Below are 18,895 nucleotides of genomic sequence, written 5' to 3'. Positions count from 1 at the left end.
AAGACTTTGTCAAGACTAAGGTAGATTATTGGTAGTCTTATCTTAAGATTTACCAAAGTCTTATCTCAAGAGTGCCAATAAATTTACATCAGACCCTAACTCCATCGTACAAGGGAAACATATTGAGAGCTACTGAAATAGACCGGCTAATCAAAATATTTGACAAAATTATTGAATAAGGCCTACTAAATTAAAAATGTGATTTGCCGATATGTGTGGCATTAAATCAACATTCATATTGATAATGTCAAGTCTTGACGAAATAGTTCAACGAAAGTGAAACTCACAGGAATAACAAAAGCCAAGGTTCTACCGATACTATTTCCTACTAAACCCTAAATCTTGTCCATTAAACCCCCCACCGGCCACCTCGGTCAATCTCCCCCAAATCCACCAAAATGAAAAAATCAAAACCAATACGGCGTCAATTAGCCAAACAACGCCGTCTTACCGAAAAGGAAGAAATCCAAATGCTAAAACAATGGATTGAATTCGGTAAACCCGACCCTGGTTTGAACCCTTTATCGCTTCCGCCATTGCCGGATGACTCACCTGTGGGGAAGCTCGATGAAAATACCTTCTCAAGGTACGCTGGCTGTCACCTCTTCAAGCACCTCCCATTGTCTAGAAACACTAAAGATGGGTTGAGAAATTCTAAGTTTGAGAAGATGACTGATGTTCAGAGAGCTTCTTTGCCGCATTCGCTTTGCGGCCGTGATATTCTTGGTGCTGCTCAAACTGGCTCCGGTAAAACCTTGGCTTTTCTTATTCCTGTGAGTTCCTTTCCTTTGCTTTTTCAATTCCTTGCCTTTTTCTTAGTTACTGATCGTCTAGTTTCGCTGTGGCCGTCTCTATGGCATAATCAATACTCCATGCTTTTTCTTATATAAGCGTTTTTCTTGCAAGTTACTTACTACAAATACTATTAGGTAGGTGTTGGAGAAGTTGTACAAGGAAAGATGGGGTCCGGAGTTCGGTGTGGGCTGCATCATCCTATCCCCTACTAGAGAATTGGCCACTCAGCTTTTTGGTGTTTTAAACTCAGTTGGCAAGTATCATGGGCTTAGTGCCGGTCTACTCATTGGTGGCCGTAAAGGGGTTGATACGGAGAAAGAACGTGTGCATGAACTCAATATATTGGTGTGTACTCCAGGAAGGCTACTACAACACATGGATGAAACAACAAATTTTGAATGCTCTCAGCTGCAGGTCAACTAAATCTTATGCGTTCTTCCTTTTTCTTCTTTATTTGATCAATTGCTCAGGTCTTGTGATGTATTTAGGTGATCTATTCAGCAAACTTTCTCAATGTAAATTTTCCCATTATTTTTTTTTAACTCTAGAAGCCTAGAACCAACCTTGATATTGTCATCTGCTAATCTTTTTTCTTCCCAGTTATTAGTTCCCGAAGCACACAATTCAGTTTTGCAAACAATATTTAAGATGTAAGAAAATAATGTCATATAACACAGTGAGAAGGTTTGCTGTCCTGCTAAATTTCTTGATATTGCTGTAGGTTTGTGCTTCTTTTAGATATTGCGATTCAGATAATCTTTGAAATTTGATTTCATTTCCATGTTGTTTGCCTTTGGACTATTTGAGGTAAACAAAAATGTAATCTGTTTTAATGAATACATGCTGGTAAACTTCTTTGAAAGATAATTAAGTTTCTTTTCAAAGCACCAGCTGCCTACACGGCTACACTTTCAGAGAAACCAAGAAAGTTAAGTCCTAAACTGTATGGCGTCATTAATTTTGTATGTTATTGGATTGAAGCTTTACATAATGGTTGTCTGAGGATTTTTCTCCGTGTCAGATTTTAGTCCTTGATGAGGCAGACCGAATTCTTGATGCGGGCTTTAAGAAAGAAGTAAATGCAATTATTTCACAGCTTCCAAGGACGCGGCAAACTTTGCTGTTTTCAGCAACCCAAACAAAATCGGTTCAAGACCTAGCAAGACTCAGTTTAAAGGATCCTGAATATCTGAGTGTTCACGAAGAAGCCACTACAGCAACTCCAGAAAACTTGGTGCAGACTGCTACTGTTGTCCCTCTACATCAAAAGTTGGACCTTTTGTGGAGTTTTATTAAGTCTCATCTCAAATCCAGGGTTCTTGTGTTTCTTACTAGCCGCAAGCAGGTAGGTCTGGCGTAATTTATTCGAGATTGTTGTCATTTGTATTCATCTTTGTATAACTGAGGGATTTAAATCTGCCCTTCGTGATTGTTTCTGGTTTTAATACAACAACAGAGTGAACAGACTGCCTGATTATTGTTATCACTTAAATTGTGAAGGTGAAGTTTGTCTTTGAGGCGTTCAAGAAACTACGGCCTGGTATACCTCTGAAGTGCTTACATGGAAAGATGAACCAGGAAAAGAGGCTGGGAACATATTCTCAATTTTGTGATGAACATGCTGTTCTTTTCTCAACTGATGTGAGCTCAAGAGGTCTTGATTTCGATAAAGCTGTTGACTGGGTTGTTCAGGTGAGCTCTTTTTTTTTGTTTTCTCTGTTGAGCGACTGTTTTTGTTTAAGTTCAGAATTTAAACTGCTTCAACTTTTATTTTTTTCCGTCTAGGTGGATTGTCCTCCTGATGTTGCAACATACATACATAGAGTTGGCCGCACTGCTCGATACAATTCTGGGGGAAAAGCTGTTCTATTTTTGGAACCGTCGGAAATAAAAATGCTAGATAAACTACGAGAGGCAAAAATTCCAATTGTTGAGAGAAAGGTAAATTTTGTTTGTTACTTTTCTCTTGTCTTTTTGGCGGCACAGTTGAATACCTTAGCTGTGATTATTTTCTGTCCTTTATCAAGTACTACATACTTTTTTAGTTTAGTCATGCGTCTCTTCAAACTTTCAGGTGAATAAAGAGAAATTGCAACCCATTGCTGTTCAGCTAGCTGATAAATTAGCCCGGTTTCCTGAAATGAGGCAGTTGGCTCAAAGAGCATTCATTACGTATCTCAAGTCTATCAGTAAAGAGAAGGACAAAGAAATTTTCGACGTGATGAAACTTGCAATTGATGAGTTCTCAGCATCATTGGGTTTACCATTAACACCAAAAATTAGGTTTTTTAATGGGAAAAGCATGGCCAAGAGTTCTTCAAAAGTAGGGCCTACTATTGATTTAGAGGAGTCTGCAGCAGAAAATCTGTTGGAGACATCAGGAATGGTCGGGAGTGAATCTAGTGAAGATGAATCTGACAGTGATCTCCTTGGGAAAGAGACTTCTGCTGAAGCCATGCCACAAAAGCCTGACATTGAAGCCTTAGTGTATATTACTTCATATTCCTGTTTTCCTGAGAATTGTAACCTAACAGTTTTAGTTTACAATGTCTTGCTTGAAGATGGAATAAATCAATATGACCAGTTTCTCTGCATTTTAAAAGCATCCATTCAATGCATTTCTCGGTGCAACTATCGTTGTGGGAATTTCAGACACATCTCTGTATTGATAATGCAGCGATAACATTGCACATATCATGTCACCCTTACCCATCAAGGCTATCATTTGTGGTTGCCTTGAGGCACTGGGATTAGGGTTGCGCACCGGTCCGGACCGGACTGGACCGGCTAGACCGGAATTTTTCTTTACATACCCACCTTTTCAAAATCCGGTCCATTGACCGACCGAACTGGAATCCCGAAAAAACATGGACCGGAGACCGGACCAGAAAAATTCCGGTCCAAGACCAGACCGGTTGGACCGGATTTTTTCTTTACATACCCACTTTTTCAAAATCCGGTCCATTGGACCGGAATAAGTAGATCTAAAATGTGTTTTTTAAATAATATTTTAAGAAAAAAGAATAATAATTCCGGAAAAGACCTGGAAACCGGAATGTTGAAAAATGTTGGACCGGAGACCGGACCGGATTTTGCACACCCCTAAATGTTGCTTTGATGTCTTGTTTGTTGACATTTTGACTGCCACTTATACCCCTGCCCCCTCTTTTTATCGAAGATTGTTTATGAGCAATGGTGTGTTCACCTTCTATCATTTTCATTGTTGTGTTGATCCTGTTTGTTCTTGTAGACCTGTCACCAGAGTTTTGAAGAAAAAGAAATTGAAGATTAATGTGAATAGACCCACAGGGAAAAGGGTTGTGTTTGATGAAGAGGGCAATGATCTTCCTCCTCTTGCAGCTATAGCAGATAGAGCTGGGGGAAATACCTCAAAAATTGATGAAGTTAAAGGTACGAAATCCAACTTTTTAGTTATCATATTTTCTCTCAACTTGAACATTTGTAAAATTTAAGAATTATCGACTTCTCATGTTAAGAATTGCCATGCCATTCTTCTTGTTCATTCACGTAATATGATGGTGACTGATGCTGGAGACAATTGTCTTAAACATGTTTCGGAAATAAAAAGTAAGTTTAGATGTTGACAATTCAGTGAAACTGTAGCCAATGAAGATACTGTTCATTGGGTCATGTTGAATGTTGATTAGAGAAAAGATGCTATGCATCATCGAAAAAGAATGGACTTTTGGTCTAAGTTGCTCGGACTCTTCAATATTACCACGCGTACCCATCCTGGACACTCGACATTCGGACATGGGTGGGACACTCTACATTTCATTTTAGACCAAAAACATGATTTTTTTTTTTCCCATAAACTAGCTGAATCCGGCACTTTGGACATGCACCCAAGTCGGATACTTCTAACAGAGTCCAAGCAAAATAGCTTTTGGTGACGGCTACTGTTTCCAGATTTGTAATTAGCTATACATCATCATCCTAGTGCCTAGTCTCATGCTTATCATGAAAACACATGTAGGTTGTTTTTGAATAACCGTGATGAAACGGGTGTCAGGAATTGCGTTTAATTGTCAACCACGGCTAGCTTCATCACACTGATGTGTATACCTAATTAGACCTGGTAAACTAAATCCGAATCTGAAAAATCGATCTCAAATATCTGAATTGATAACCGATCGAACACCCGGTAGAGTAACCTGAATAGTACTCGAAACCGAAATTGAATAATACGATAAACTGATTACATCTGAACCGATAATAAGTTAACCGATTAACATGACTTAAAAATATTTATTTTCCTATAAAAAAACTCCTATTTTGGATGTTTTTTCATTGATCCTTTATTTTTTAATGTTAATTTGAATTATTACATTCAAATTTAAAGTAGAAGGAACATTGAGTCAATTTTTTGACACTCGGCTCAAGAAAATTATGACCCGACACTCACCCGAGCTCATATTGATCCGGCCTAAACCGTACTCGACTCGAACTAGCACAAACCGATTAAAGTGGTTAACCGAAATGAGCTCGATTGAAATCAAACCGAAACCGAAACTAAGGTCAACCGAAACTGAAACTAGGTCAACCTGATTAAAACAGAACTGATTTAACTTGGATCTGAAGATTAACCGGATGACCCGTTTGGCATGTCTGTACCTAATGAGCCATTCTTTTTCATTCCGCTATACTCCGGGCAAATAATAGTAAATCGTTGGTAGTTACATGTTTTTTCAGCCTCTGTTCTTCTTGGATACCAATTCTGTTCTCCGTCGTACTTTTCAGCTCTCTTCACTTCCTCTCTTGTCCAACTTTGAGTTCCAGTTGTTTTGGGTGGGCTATCTGTTACTACTTACTATAGTTGGCATGAAAATACGCCACGTCCTAGTGTTTAGTATAATATTGATGGGGGAAGAGGCGATCAGATGAATACGAGTTTTTTTTTTTCTTTAATGTTCCTTTATCATGGCGGGAGTTGTAATTTTTCTCACAGGGAAAATGGGTTTAGAGTAATGGAGGAACAATAGAGTAGGACAATTAAATATTAAGAAGGAATTTGTTCCACCAAAGTGAATGATATAAGTTAAAGTGGCTATAAATATTTGTGATGGTTAAAGTCGAATCTCGGAACCATTGAAGCAAGGGTATATCTAGTGAAAAAAGATCTTCCAAATTGGTTCATGATGAACAAATGTTTGTCTAGTTCCTAGTGTCGAAACTTGAAATCCTTAAGGTAGGTTTTTTTTTCTTTTTTTTCTTTTTTTTTTCGTAATTCCAATATGGCTGAATAGTTGTGGTAACCTTGGCTGCAGTGCTTGAACGGTATAAGAAGGAACGAGAAAAGTTGAAGGAGGCAGATAAAGAGGATAAGCTTCATGGTCGTCAACGCCTCAAAGAGATAAAAATGAAGAAAAAGGCTAAGCTTAAGAGGGGAATGCCTGATGAAGATGAAGAGGATTCTGATGGAGAAGCTGTCGCCCCACGACTCAATAAGAAAACCAAGCTGTACTCAGACAGTGAGAGTGAAGACAAGGACACGGTCGCAAAACGAAATAAACTTTCTTTGGAGGCCCAAGAGGCTCTTGCTCTTAAGCTGCTCGGTTCTATGCACGATTGAGACAGCATCTTTGAGCAAGATGCTGACATTTGCTTTTGACGATGTCGAGCGGTAATCTAGGCAACAAAATGTATTTGGAAAACCAAGACTCAGTGGGTTCTGAAAGAGTATAGGCTTAATATTTTTGAGCAAGAGCTTGCTTTTTTTGGGTAGATGTAAATGCAGTTTTTAAAAATTTTGGTTTGTCACTTTTCGGCTCAATGCTGTTTTGACAAAAGAGAAATTTTTAAATTATTTTGGAATTTAGAGGCAAACTCATATGCTGTCTTTAGCCTCTTTTGAAGGTGAAGATGGGGCATGGGGCTAAGGTGGTAGAGAAGTGTGCATTTACCTGGAGACGCACCCGGTTCTATTTGCATCGAGAGCCCAATTATCTTGACCCTCAAACTCTTTACTCTTTACCAGGAAATTCTTTACCTGTTGGGGGAGAAAGCATGATAACTGCGAGTATGGCAGAGACAGCGAACTTCAGTCTCGACATTCTGGCAGCTACACAGCTGTATTGGCTTTGATCATTACTTTCACATCCCATTTCGAAACTTTACACTCACGCACAAATCTGAGGCCGACTTTCTCAGTAGGAAACTCGAGGATGTTATTTAGTAGTTTTACTAAAGATTAATACCGAGTTTTGATGCAAAAACTGCAGAGAAACAATATGTAATGCATCTTAATATGTGAGTCTATATGGATGATGAAAAACAGTTGCTGCATTCTGAAGTTAAGAGGTCAGTAAGAAAGATTGATGTCAGAGACAGTCTAACCCATATAAGGTAAGCTGTCCCTTTTTTCTGTCAGTGATGGTTGTCTGAATTCCTTTAGTTTAGTAAACAAGGAAACTTGACTTCAAATTAACATATTAGTTAGTAATGATTGTCCAAGTCTACTTCATTTTCTTCCATCTGACTACCAGAATTTACACTGCCTGTCTGCCTCCTTTAAAGTTCTCTAGTACGGTGTGCTCGACTGCTCGGTGTGTACAGTGGCGGATCCTAAGGGGTCCGGTTATTTAGGTTTATATTGGATCGGATTCGGTATGATGGACCGTCACCCCAACAGGCCGCGTTCGTCCATTTTAATAATTATTTTTCTATATATTTTCAAGTATTATAATATAAAAATATTTATATCTAAATAATATTCTTGATTTATCTTTGACGGGTTGAACAAGTCAGGTCGGGTTTTAGGCTAAAATAAAGGTAGGGCTGAGCCAAAAATCCGATTATCCAAACTGATCCGATATCCGATCCGAATTTTAGGATATCCGATCCGAAAGTTAAGTTTGGTTTGGATATCTGATCCGAAATCTTTGATTTTGGTTTGGATATGGATATTAGAATTAAAACATTTGGATATCCGATCCAATCTGAAACTATAGTTTTCTAGTATAATTTTGAGAAAATTTTATTTTATATGATACAACAACTTAATTAATGTATAAAATATTAGAGAAATATCTAAGTGGTACTTAAATTTTATGTCGAGAATATTGGAGTAAGAATACTAAAGAAAATCATCATGTAAGACTGAATATAATCGTGTTTCAAACTTAATTTTAAAGGAAATTCAAAAGTATGAATATCCGATGGATATCAGCATCCGATCCGATTATTTTGGATACCCGAACATTGGAAATCCGAAACATTTGGTTTGGATATCTAATTTCAGGATTTCTAATATGGATATCTGATCCGAACTAGCACTTTGGATCGAATACCCGATCAGTGCTCTGCCCTAATAACAGGTCATTTCAAGTTTGGATTAAATCGGCCGCAGACCAACATTTACAGGTTTTTGATCCTGAAAACCGAGCTAGGTCCAACACCCCCCCATCCAACCAACCACACCCGCCCACACGCATAAACCCAAGAATCCTTTAAACCCCTTCACCCTATTAAGACATTACTCTAACATGATTGAAACTAAACTACTTATTATTGTTGGGCGATATGGGAGCATTATCGTAATAAGGTTGTGTTTAATGGGGTGGAGGTTGCAGAGTAGTGCGACGGGTGTAGACCTGGCAAAACGGGTCACTCGGGTCGGGTACGGGTCGGGTCAGTTTGGGTCGGGTCATTTCGGGTCTGCCACATATTTCGGGTCGGGTTGGGTCGGATCGGGTCACTTTCGGGTTTCGGGTCAATTTCGGGTGACTTGTTGTCGGGTCATTTCGGATCGGGTCATTTTCGGGTATAGGTCATTTTGGGTCGGGTTGCTTTTGAGTTAATGGCTAAGCACTTAAGTTAATACTATTTTGATTAAGAAATGCTATTTTGCAAATTTAACCATTTATTAGGGATTATTGTAACCAATGAAACTTTATTTTGATATATATAATATTAAAATGAGTTAGTACTAGTCATTTCGGGTCATTTTGGGTCACTTCAAGTCATTTGGGATCAGGTCAGTTATGAGTCGGGTCTTTTCGGATTGGGTCACCTCGGGTCGGGTCAACATTGGGTCAGACAATGTTCGGGTCGGGTCTGGGTCGGGTCGGGTCAATTCGGGTTTCGGGTCATATTCGGGTCAAGCAAGTTTGGGTCATTTTCGGGTTTCGGATCAGCCTTTTCGGGTCGGGTTATTCGGGTCTGACCCATTTTGCCAGGTCTAGACGGGTGTGTGATGTGGTCAGCGAGGGTATTGGTGATATAGGGGCTGCTAGGGAGGGGCGGGTTTTGGATGGACAGAATAGGGGCGAGAGGGACGGTGGTGGATGGGAAGTAGCACCGGAGGGATATGTGAAGGTGGATGTTGATGCAGGGGTAAAGAAGGCAGAAGGGGTGAGTACGGGTATGGTTTGCAGGGATAAAGGAGGAGGCGTGTTGTTGGGCGGAGCTGTTGTACACGAGCAATCTTGGGAGCCATACTTTGCGGAAGCGGTAGCGGTTCTGGACGGTCTTCAAGAGGCGAGAAATAGGGGACATCAACGAGTGGTGGTGGTGGAGAGTGACTGCCTACAGGTCATCGATACGCTGAAGGAGAGACGACAAGGGAGAAGTAGTTTCTCGCAGATTATTGATGATATTCTTGGGTTATGCCGTTATGTACCGAGTTTGTTTATGTTTTATGGTCTTACACGTCTAGAGTTAATAATTTTGTAGCACATGCTTTAGCACATATTACTCCTCGTGTAGTTGGTAGTTCGTTTTGGTTGAATGTTTTACCTCCAATCGCTAACAGTGCTGTAATTTATGATTTATCGTTATTAGGTAATGCCCTTTTGGGTGTTTTTCTCAAAAAAAAAAAAAAAATTAAACTAATAAATAAAACGGTTTTTCTAACCTATGCCCAGTAGGCGTAGGATAAGAAACCTAAAAAGGAAATAATTAAATGATGTTTTTATGGAAAATTGCAATATTTTATCACTTTCACTTTTCTTTACAATAAATACATTTAATTCTTTCCTGTTTGGGTTTCTTATCCTATGCCTAGTGGGCATAGGATAGAAAAAAACTAAAACAAATATTAGAACTTTAAACTAATAAACATAAAAACACTACAAAGTAGAATTGTCAAATGGGTCGGGCAGATCAGGTCATACATATCGTTAGAACATGGGTCAAGTCCTACGGGTCTCAGGTCGAATGCCGGTTACAATCTGGGTCAAAAAAATATTTCAATGTCTTTTATCTTACCATTTTTAAGGCGAAAAACATACTTTTCAAAATTAAGTAATTATTTAATACTAATAACATAACTATTACTTATCTACTTTGTCCCACACATATATTCAATCATTTAAAATTATTTTTATATTTTTTATTATTAAACTAGGTTTGTGACCCGTGAAATTCACGGGTTTATCTGTTTTAGTTTTGATATTTTTATTGTATTGTTAATATTTGTTCGAGCAATTAGTTGTTGATCCATTTTAAAATATGCAATCTTGAAATACATAGAAATTAGTTAGTTAATACCTTATTTATTTGACAACTTTGGTTTATTTTTTTAAATCGAATCCTGCAAGTGACAATGTGGTAGTTACTAATTTTGAGAAACTTGACAACGGAGCAATGACAAAGACGACTCATTATATATACTTATGTTTATTCCACAATTAAAGTGAGTTTTTAAATATTAAAAGTTGAAACCATCCGTATATAATAAATTCCGCATGGAAAAATCTTCAATGGCTTCCTATAAGGTTGTAAACTCAATATATCAGTATAGTCATCTCCAAATTATTTTGAAAACCTCTCCATCAACCCTCCCATAGAAATATCTTTGAAGTCTCATCATCACGTGCATGCTTCAAATATTATTTACATCTGAAAAATATTTAGTATATCGATAGAAAAATATTAGATACGATTCAACGGTATGGTCCGTATTTACTCCATGTATTACGAATTAAATTTTCATTTCAATTGCTCAATAATCTAAAAAACTATATTCCCTAAATCCGAATTTCAAAAGGTTCATAAAATTTTTTAAATTCCTTATTACTATTTCAAGAATTTGATCCATCTCTTGTTATACTTATGTCCACGATCCTATATAAAAATAAAAATAGTGTTAAAGACTATAAAATAATCTCTTCCGGTTTTGAAAAAAAAACACAAACTTAAAAATATACGGATTAGAATATAGAAACCATACTATTTAATATTTATTTGAAGGTTCACTTTCGCTTCCTTTTAGTACATGCTTTGATAATAGTTCATATGAAATGAAAAAGAAAAATATATGTTAGAGATGATTATACTCATTAATACAAAAATATAAATTCAAATAGGTTGATGTGGAAAGCATAATAGTAAAATTACACAACAATATACGCTTAGTAACAAATTTAAAGAAATATTATAAGATCTCCATTTTGAGATCAACGATCACTTATAATGGTTAAAAAAACATAAACCACTTAAAAAAGTAAAGTAAATTTTATAGAACAACCATCAAAAGGTGGTAGTTGGAGAAAACTTAAATTGGAAGAGGAATTGACATAATTAAAATGATTAATTATTGTCATGGTGGTTCAAAAAAGTAAATTGTGAAATTTTAAAGATTTTTCATTCAATTATTTGTACTTATTTATTTACCAATAATTATGAGAGTAAGGTTTTTTTTTTGTTAGGAAATTATGAGAGTAAGTTTATGTATTATTCCTGTTTTGACAAAAAAAAACACATAAACTTAAAAACTTACAAAGTAGAATTTAGAAATCATATTATTTAATATTTACCCGAAGGTTCACTTTCGCTTCCTTTTATTACATGCCTTGATAATAGTTCATATAAAATGAAAAAAAAATATGCTAGAGATGATTATACTCGTGAATACAAAAATACAAATTCAAATAGGTTGATCGGGAAAGTATAATAGTAAAATTACACTATAATATACGTTTAATAACAAATTAAAAGAAATATTATAAGACTTCTATTTTGAGATCAACAATCATCCATTACTTATCAACTTCTACCTTACGTTTTTTACCTTTAATTTTACCTTAGTTTCGTGCCTTTTGTATTTCTTCCCTTTTCAGATTACCCACATGATGGTTTGTCTTATCTGCATTCACATACGCTTCATGGTGCTTTAAAGTTATATAAAAAATACATTGACCAAAAGATAAAACATCAACCTGACAAAAACTTGACAAATGAATCAAAATATTGTCAAATGTAAGTCACTTAAATTAAACCAACTGGAAAACATGAATTCAAATATAAAGCAAACGATTCATAAAACCAACAACATAACAAATTAAAATATACTTTATTGAACACAGCAACAACAACAACAACAACAACAACAACAACAACGATACTCAATAATAATACTCGACAATAATACTCAATATACTCAATATAATCAATATAATCAAATAAATAAATTAAACCATAAAATACAATCCTTAACTTAGAAACTCATGACAAATGGGCATATTTTAAATAAATAAAGTGAATAGAAACTATTATAGGTATTGTAGGTTTTAAACCATAAATTCCCATATTTTAATTTAATTTTAAATTTATTTTGTGGTATTAGTAAATTAGATAATTGATTGTCGAGGACCTCAAGAGATGAATTAAATAGGACAAAATATTAATGAAAATTATGGGTTTTGAGTAATATAAGGAGTTTTAGTAAAATTATTAACATATTATATTACAAAAATTAATTAAATAGGAAAAACTTTTAATTAATTTGGTTTGTGTTATGTATTATGAAGAGTTTTAATCACTTTATTACATGTTTAATTTAAAAAAAATTAAATAGGAAAATGTTAATAATGGTGGGTGTTCAATAATATGAAGAGGTTTAATTAATTTATTAACAAGTTTTATTACAAAAAATTTAAAAATAATGAATTAAATAGGAAAATGTTAATAATGGTGAGTGTTTAGTAATTTGAAGAATTTTAATTAATTCCTTAACATGTTTTATTTTAAAAATTTCAATTTTAATTATAAATTATGAAATTTATTAACATGTTTTATTATAAAAAATTCAATTAAAATGTCAATATTAGTTATAAATTATGAAATTTGATATAAATTTGTAAGGGTTATATAAATTTTGGAAGACAATATATTTAATATACAAAATTAATTTAAAAATAATGATAATATCCTTTCATAATATAGATATAATTGAATTAAATTAATTTATAGATAAATGATTTAAATTAATGTCATGTAATAATAAATTGATAATCCATGTCACATTAATTTGCCATGTCACATTAAAAATATGCAACATCATATTTAAATATGCCACGTCACATTAAATTTTAATCTAGGTGGCTTTTTGGATCCTACGTGGCTTTGTCTAGGTGGCGTTTATTTGTCATTTTAGGGTAACCTTTTATTTATATTTTATAGATGATATATACGAGTAACGGTTATACTCATATATACATTTATTTTTAAATTGATTGGTTTTTAAATTTTTATTATTAGATGATGTAAAAGTCACATAAAAGGATAAATATTTAATACCATCCATATTTGGTATTTATTTAGGAATTGAAGTCTAAATTACACATAAATCAATAATGTAATTAATGCATATATTATGGTTTTATTTCCACTTTTGGCTCCTTATTTAGGGCTGTATTTATTAAAAATCTAATACATGAAATTGAATTAAGTGATTGAGAATAACCCTAAAACAAGTAAAAGAAAGAAAATTGAGAAATAACTTCGGCTACAAAGATACTCCGTACTTGCTAATCTTAAGATATTACACTACACAAAATTTAACACTTGCTTATTCTTCCTCTGTCGTGGTTATTTGTTGTCCTTTTCTATTTTGGAGTATCTCAGTCATTTGTTATCCTTTCTATTTTAAGAGTGAATTTGATGAGTAATTTGATCATTTACACTCAATTTGTTCCACTTGTCATTTGGTAATTGGTCCTCTCCTGTTTCCTTGGTTTTTGTGCCAAAACCAAAGAATAAAAATTGACCGGGACGGAGGGAGTATTTGATTATTTGAGGTATCATGGGTGATTTGGGTGTTGATGCTACCATGGAGGTATGGATTCAGAATCTAATAACTTGTTGCCTAAATCTCATTGAAGACGGACGATATCCATCACAAGCTTGTGACGGATGCCATTTCCTCTCACAAAATACCCATTGAGAGGTGAGTGGGAAGCACATGGGGGGTGCCCCACCTTATCCCATCTCCCTTTTTGTGAGAGGTCTTCAGCTTGTCACGGGATTAGCCCATCACAAGCAAGACGCTTTGTAACTTGTTTTGGTTGTTTAGTTTATTTTAAGATTGTATAGTAAAAGAATGGAGTTGTAAACCTTGATAAATAGAAGGATATGCAATTTTAAGGGGTTGAAATGGAGTTAGAATCCATTAGAGCAATTGCAATGGGAGGTTTTTGTCTTGGTTTTGTAAATAAAAATTTTAGAACAAGTTTGTCCCATTGCAAAATAAAATTTGTTCTTAAATAAACAAATTAGATTTGAAAAGAAGAATCAAGTTCTTCTCAAAAATCTAGAAATTGTAGAGATAGCAAATTGATTACACTACTACAAATCCAGGCAACTACAACGCTCCTTTAACAACGCTTATTCACGAAAATCACCATAGACGTTGTAGAACGTATGGCACGAATTTTACTAAAATTAATTACAAAGGTTATGGTTATATAACCGTTGTTATAAGTTTTAACAACGGGTCAAACATGCACAACCGTTGTTAATAATTTGGCGCAAAGTTAGTGAAAAGTAATCACAACGGTTATTTTTTAAACCCGTTGTTAAAACTTTTTAACAATGGTTTTTGTTTAACAACCGTTGTTAAAACTTTTTAACAACGGTTTTTGTTTAACAACCGTTGTCAATATTTTCCATACTATAAACCACACAAACACAGACCAGCTACAGCCACAAAACACAAACCTTAACACAAACACAAACACAAACACAAACACAAACACAAACACAAACACAAACACAAACACAAACACAAACACACACTTTCTCATCGTCTCTTTCTCTATTTCTCATCGTCGCTTTATCATCTCGCCGTCACTGTTGGTTTCATCGTCTCTTACTTTCTCTACTTATCAGGTAAATCTCGCCGTCACTGTTGGTTTCATCGTCATTATTTTCTTTTTCTAATTATTTCATTTGCATGTATGTGTTTTTTGAAAGAAAAGTAGATCTAAATACTAACATATTCAAATATGTTCCAATTTAATTTGTCATAAAATTAACAAGTGATCTTATGCATGCAAACTAATTAACAAAGGACGAAACATTCATCCTTACATTGGAATTTCGGTTCATATGGGCACAAAAGAGATCTCCTTCTCTTTTGTTCTTGAGCTTTCCTTTTGGATGAACAAAGACCCAAGTGTAGGATCTCTCCCAAGGATTTATACCCAAGACACACTCTTAATAAAATTAATATAATGTATACTAGATAATATTAATTTTGTAAGAAAAATTGACCCAAAAAAAAAATTTGGTTATCTCACCCAAAACCGGTTGAGAGAGAGGAATGATGGAGGAAATTTTTTCTCTTTCTAAAACTCTTGTTTTTAGATGATATGAATGAATAATATCACTAGTTCTTTTTCTAAGTGAATATTAGGCAAAAATAAGAAGAAAAACCTCAAGGATTTCTCTTCCCAAAACCAGTGGGAGTGGAGGAAAAATAGAGCCAATGCATGCTCATGGTTACCTTTACAAGAATATGTAGGTGTGCATGGCTAGCAATAGGTTTACATAATTATGTTTTCCATTAACTTTAATCAACACAATATATATGTTAAATCCTCCCACTATTTCGGCCTAATGGAGATAAAATGGATTCCATTTTATCTTTGTTAATTGTCAATATGTCACATGTCATATGTTGCATAAATTTGTTGTGCATTTTTAACATATTAAAAATCAACGTATTATTAAAAATACGTCACATACAAAAATCGACTTAGTAATTCATAGTTACTTGTGCCAAAATATTTTACCAATTATAAATCACAATAAATTGTATTTATAATAATTCATTCAATTTCAATTGTTTCTTTAAACAATAATTTCATCTGAGCAGTGATACAATTCGATTACTCAGACCGTATCTCATTTAATCAAATTTCAATGTGATACGTAAATTTTACTTCCAAAATCGTCCGTCAATTTTTAAGTAATTTAATTAACTCGTAAAGTTATACGATTAATTAAATGATCAATTAAGAGTGTTATCCTTTAGGTATGACCTAGGGGATCAACTGATCACCACCGTCGCACGACAGTAATGTCAAACTCTAGTCAGCCAATCATTACCGATATATGTTGATCAGTTGACAGTAAAAATATTACTTCCCAATTATATTCTTTATAATGAGATTTAAACATGTGATCATCATGATCAACAGTCGTGATCGCATTATTGTCGGAGGACACATATTCCAACAATCTCCCACTTGTCCTCGACAAGTGTGCGTCACCAATTCTCTTGTCCTATTACTATCTCCCACTCAATGCAAGGTGTCTTTCAGGTCGTACTTGCAAGTGATCATATCGAGAGTGGTTTCCTCGATCTGGAGAATAACTGATTGACCGGATTTATCCACCATGGATACATTCCGAGCGTGGCCACGCATTTCCAGTTCATTACTCCTCGAGTGGCCCTGAGATATTGTTATAACCCTGACTAGGGGTGGACAATTCCTATCGCACTCATTCCCTTCAACTAGCCACAGCCATCATAACCCAAAATATGCCCATTTGACCCCATTTACGAAGGTCGTAGTAACACAAATCAAAGTTAATCTGAAACTGTGCCATCTTAGGTGAATAGTCTTTAGTCAAAAGAATCGACTCATTTGAATACTATATGTAATACCCCGTATTTTATTATCGATTGAGCGAGTTTTATTACTTAATGGTAGCGTAGAGATAATGAGTCGGGTTCATGTTGTAAGATGAGTCGGGTTTATAGTTTTGGGTCAAGGTGTCATAGCCCATTTACCCACTTACCCATTTACCTTTTTACCCCACCAAAACCCTAAAACGAAACCCTAATCTAACCTTAAAACCCAACCCCCTTCATACCGTCATTTCTTCACATCACCATCACCAACCCTTTTTCTTTCACGCCTCACGCATTATTTACAGCCAACGAGCGCACGCCGGTGAGTGTGGAGGGAGTAGGGTCTGCCGTGAGTCTAGGGAAGCAGTTGCTAGTGGTCGAGGGTGGTTGTGCTGGCCGGAAAAGCACAGATCGACGGCCGTCATAGGTAAGGTTTCCTGTTTTCTTTTCTGTCACGCTGATTTGATTTGAGTTGTACGTCTTTTAGGGACTGTTGTAGTAGTCGTGGGGGTGTGGGATGTGTTGTTGGTGTTGAGTCGAGTCGGGTGGTGGTGGGTAGAGTGGTTGTCATCGCTGTTGGTGGTTGCAGTGGTGGTGTTTAGGTGTCGGGGTTGGTTGGGTGTTTTTGTTGCATTTCAGACATAGGGTAATGGGGTGGCACCACCGTGGACTCGGGGGAGGTCGAATCGGTGGTGCCACGTGTGTCAGGGTCGCCTTTCAACGGTGGTGTCGAGGGTGGTGGTTGGTAAGGAGGAGGGGTTGTGTGGTGGTGGCAGGCGAGTTGAAAAGGGGGCTGGTTGTGGCGGCAGGGACGCAAGCAGGGGGTGTTGGTGGTGGTGGTTCTGACCACCGGCGTGGGTCGACCACGTTGGTGGTGGTGGGAGGTGACCGGCCGGACACGTGTCGGCCCGGTGGTCGGCGGTGAGGGTTGGTGGTTGTGGAGTGAGTTGTGACGGGTTGAAAGGGGGGGTGTACGTGTGTCGGGTTGAGTGTTGTTTTTGGGTTATTTTTGTTACGGGTTTTATTTTAATAAGTCGGGAATATGTATATTTATGTTATTTACATTATTAGTTTTAGCTATTAAGTTAATATTAAGTAGCGGAGACGGAATAATGTATTTAAGTTCTTGAGTCGGGATTCTATTTCGGGAAGGTTACTATTTTTAGTAACCTGCTATTTTTGGTAATTGCTATTTTGGAAACTTCCCATTTTAGGAAACTTTCTATTTTGGGTAACTTATATTTTTAGTAACTTCTAAATTGGGAAAGTTTCTACTTATAGTAACTCTTGATTATGGGAACGGGAATAGTTAAGTGAATTAATTATGTTATATATATATGTTTAGGTGGCGAGTTTCGGTGGAGTACTTCGATCTGCAGCTTAGCTTATCACCGCTATTTGAGGTAGGGGAATACACTGGACTTGATATAGTACTATGTGACTGGATTGACTAAATCGGTGATTTACATGTTATAATATGATTGTCTGATTTAATTCCGTTAAGTACTACTGTTGAACTATTTTATTATATTATTACATCGGAGTTGGTGGAGGTGGTGATGATGATGTTGTGGTAAGGCCCAGGCGGGTTCTGCAGGACTTGCCCTGGTGTCCTCAACTGTGAGCTGGCAGATCGACTACGGTCGATATTTATAGTCTACCGGGGATCGGTATGGCTGGGTTGTCCGGGGTACGAGTTGTGATGGCGATGGTGGTGATGGAGGAGCATGTGTTTTATGTTGTTGTTTTATTGTATTACCTACTCAGCTTCGCGGCTGACCCTGTGTATTCGTGTACGCCTGTGATGATCCAATTATTGGGGAGCGAGAATGACGGTATTTCGTAGACCGATGGGAGCTGGCCGGGAAGAGAGCTTGGATGACTGACTTAGTGCCTAGCCCACCTTAGCCTTATTAGTAGTTTTATCAGACTTTATCTTTTGGTCGTATTTTTGGAGACTTGTTTTAATTCCAGTTGTAATCTCACTATAAACATTTTAATAAAGTACTGTGTTTCTTTCCTTTGTTATCTACTGCCTCGGGTTTCCGAGATGGTAACACCGTCATTTATATGAGGAGTCCTAGTTCAGGCCCTTAAATAAATGGGGGTGTTACACTATAGCAGCTCTCGCCACGACCAGGCTATATAAATTTGCCAGAACTCTATAAGCGGTCATAAGGCCCGACAAAATGTTCCTAACAGTCTGCCTATGTGATCGAC

At 36.1% G+C, this 18,895-nt stretch overlaps 1 protein-coding gene across 1 annotated transcript; it reads left to right on the top strand.

Moving 5' to 3' along the window:
* The first annotated feature begins 262 nt into the window (after window positions 1-262).
* LOC141653813 (DEAD-box ATP-dependent RNA helicase 32-like) lies at window positions 263-6,622 on the top strand. The gene is made up of 8 exons (XM_074461672.1): window positions 263-773; window positions 934-1,209; window positions 1,817-2,140; window positions 2,296-2,487; window positions 2,581-2,736; window positions 2,870-3,282; window positions 4,046-4,206; window positions 6,084-6,622. Exons 1-8 carry the CDS (start codon window positions 399-401, stop codon window positions 6,386-6,388), a joined length of 2,202 nt encoding a protein of 733 aa, XP_074317773.1. The 5' UTR covers window positions 263-398; the 3' UTR covers window positions 6,389-6,622.
* The last annotated feature ends 12,273 nt before the right edge of the window (window positions 6,623-18,895 follow it).

This window comes from Silene latifolia, chromosome 4, assembly GCF_048544455.1.
Source record: "Silene latifolia isolate original U9 population chromosome 4, ASM4854445v1, whole genome shotgun sequence".
NCBI classification, from domain to species: domain Eukaryota; kingdom Viridiplantae; phylum Streptophyta; class Magnoliopsida; order Caryophyllales; family Caryophyllaceae; genus Silene; species Silene latifolia.
Note: the sequence above shows the minus strand (reverse complement) of the source record. Positions and strands in the feature narration are given on the sequence as shown.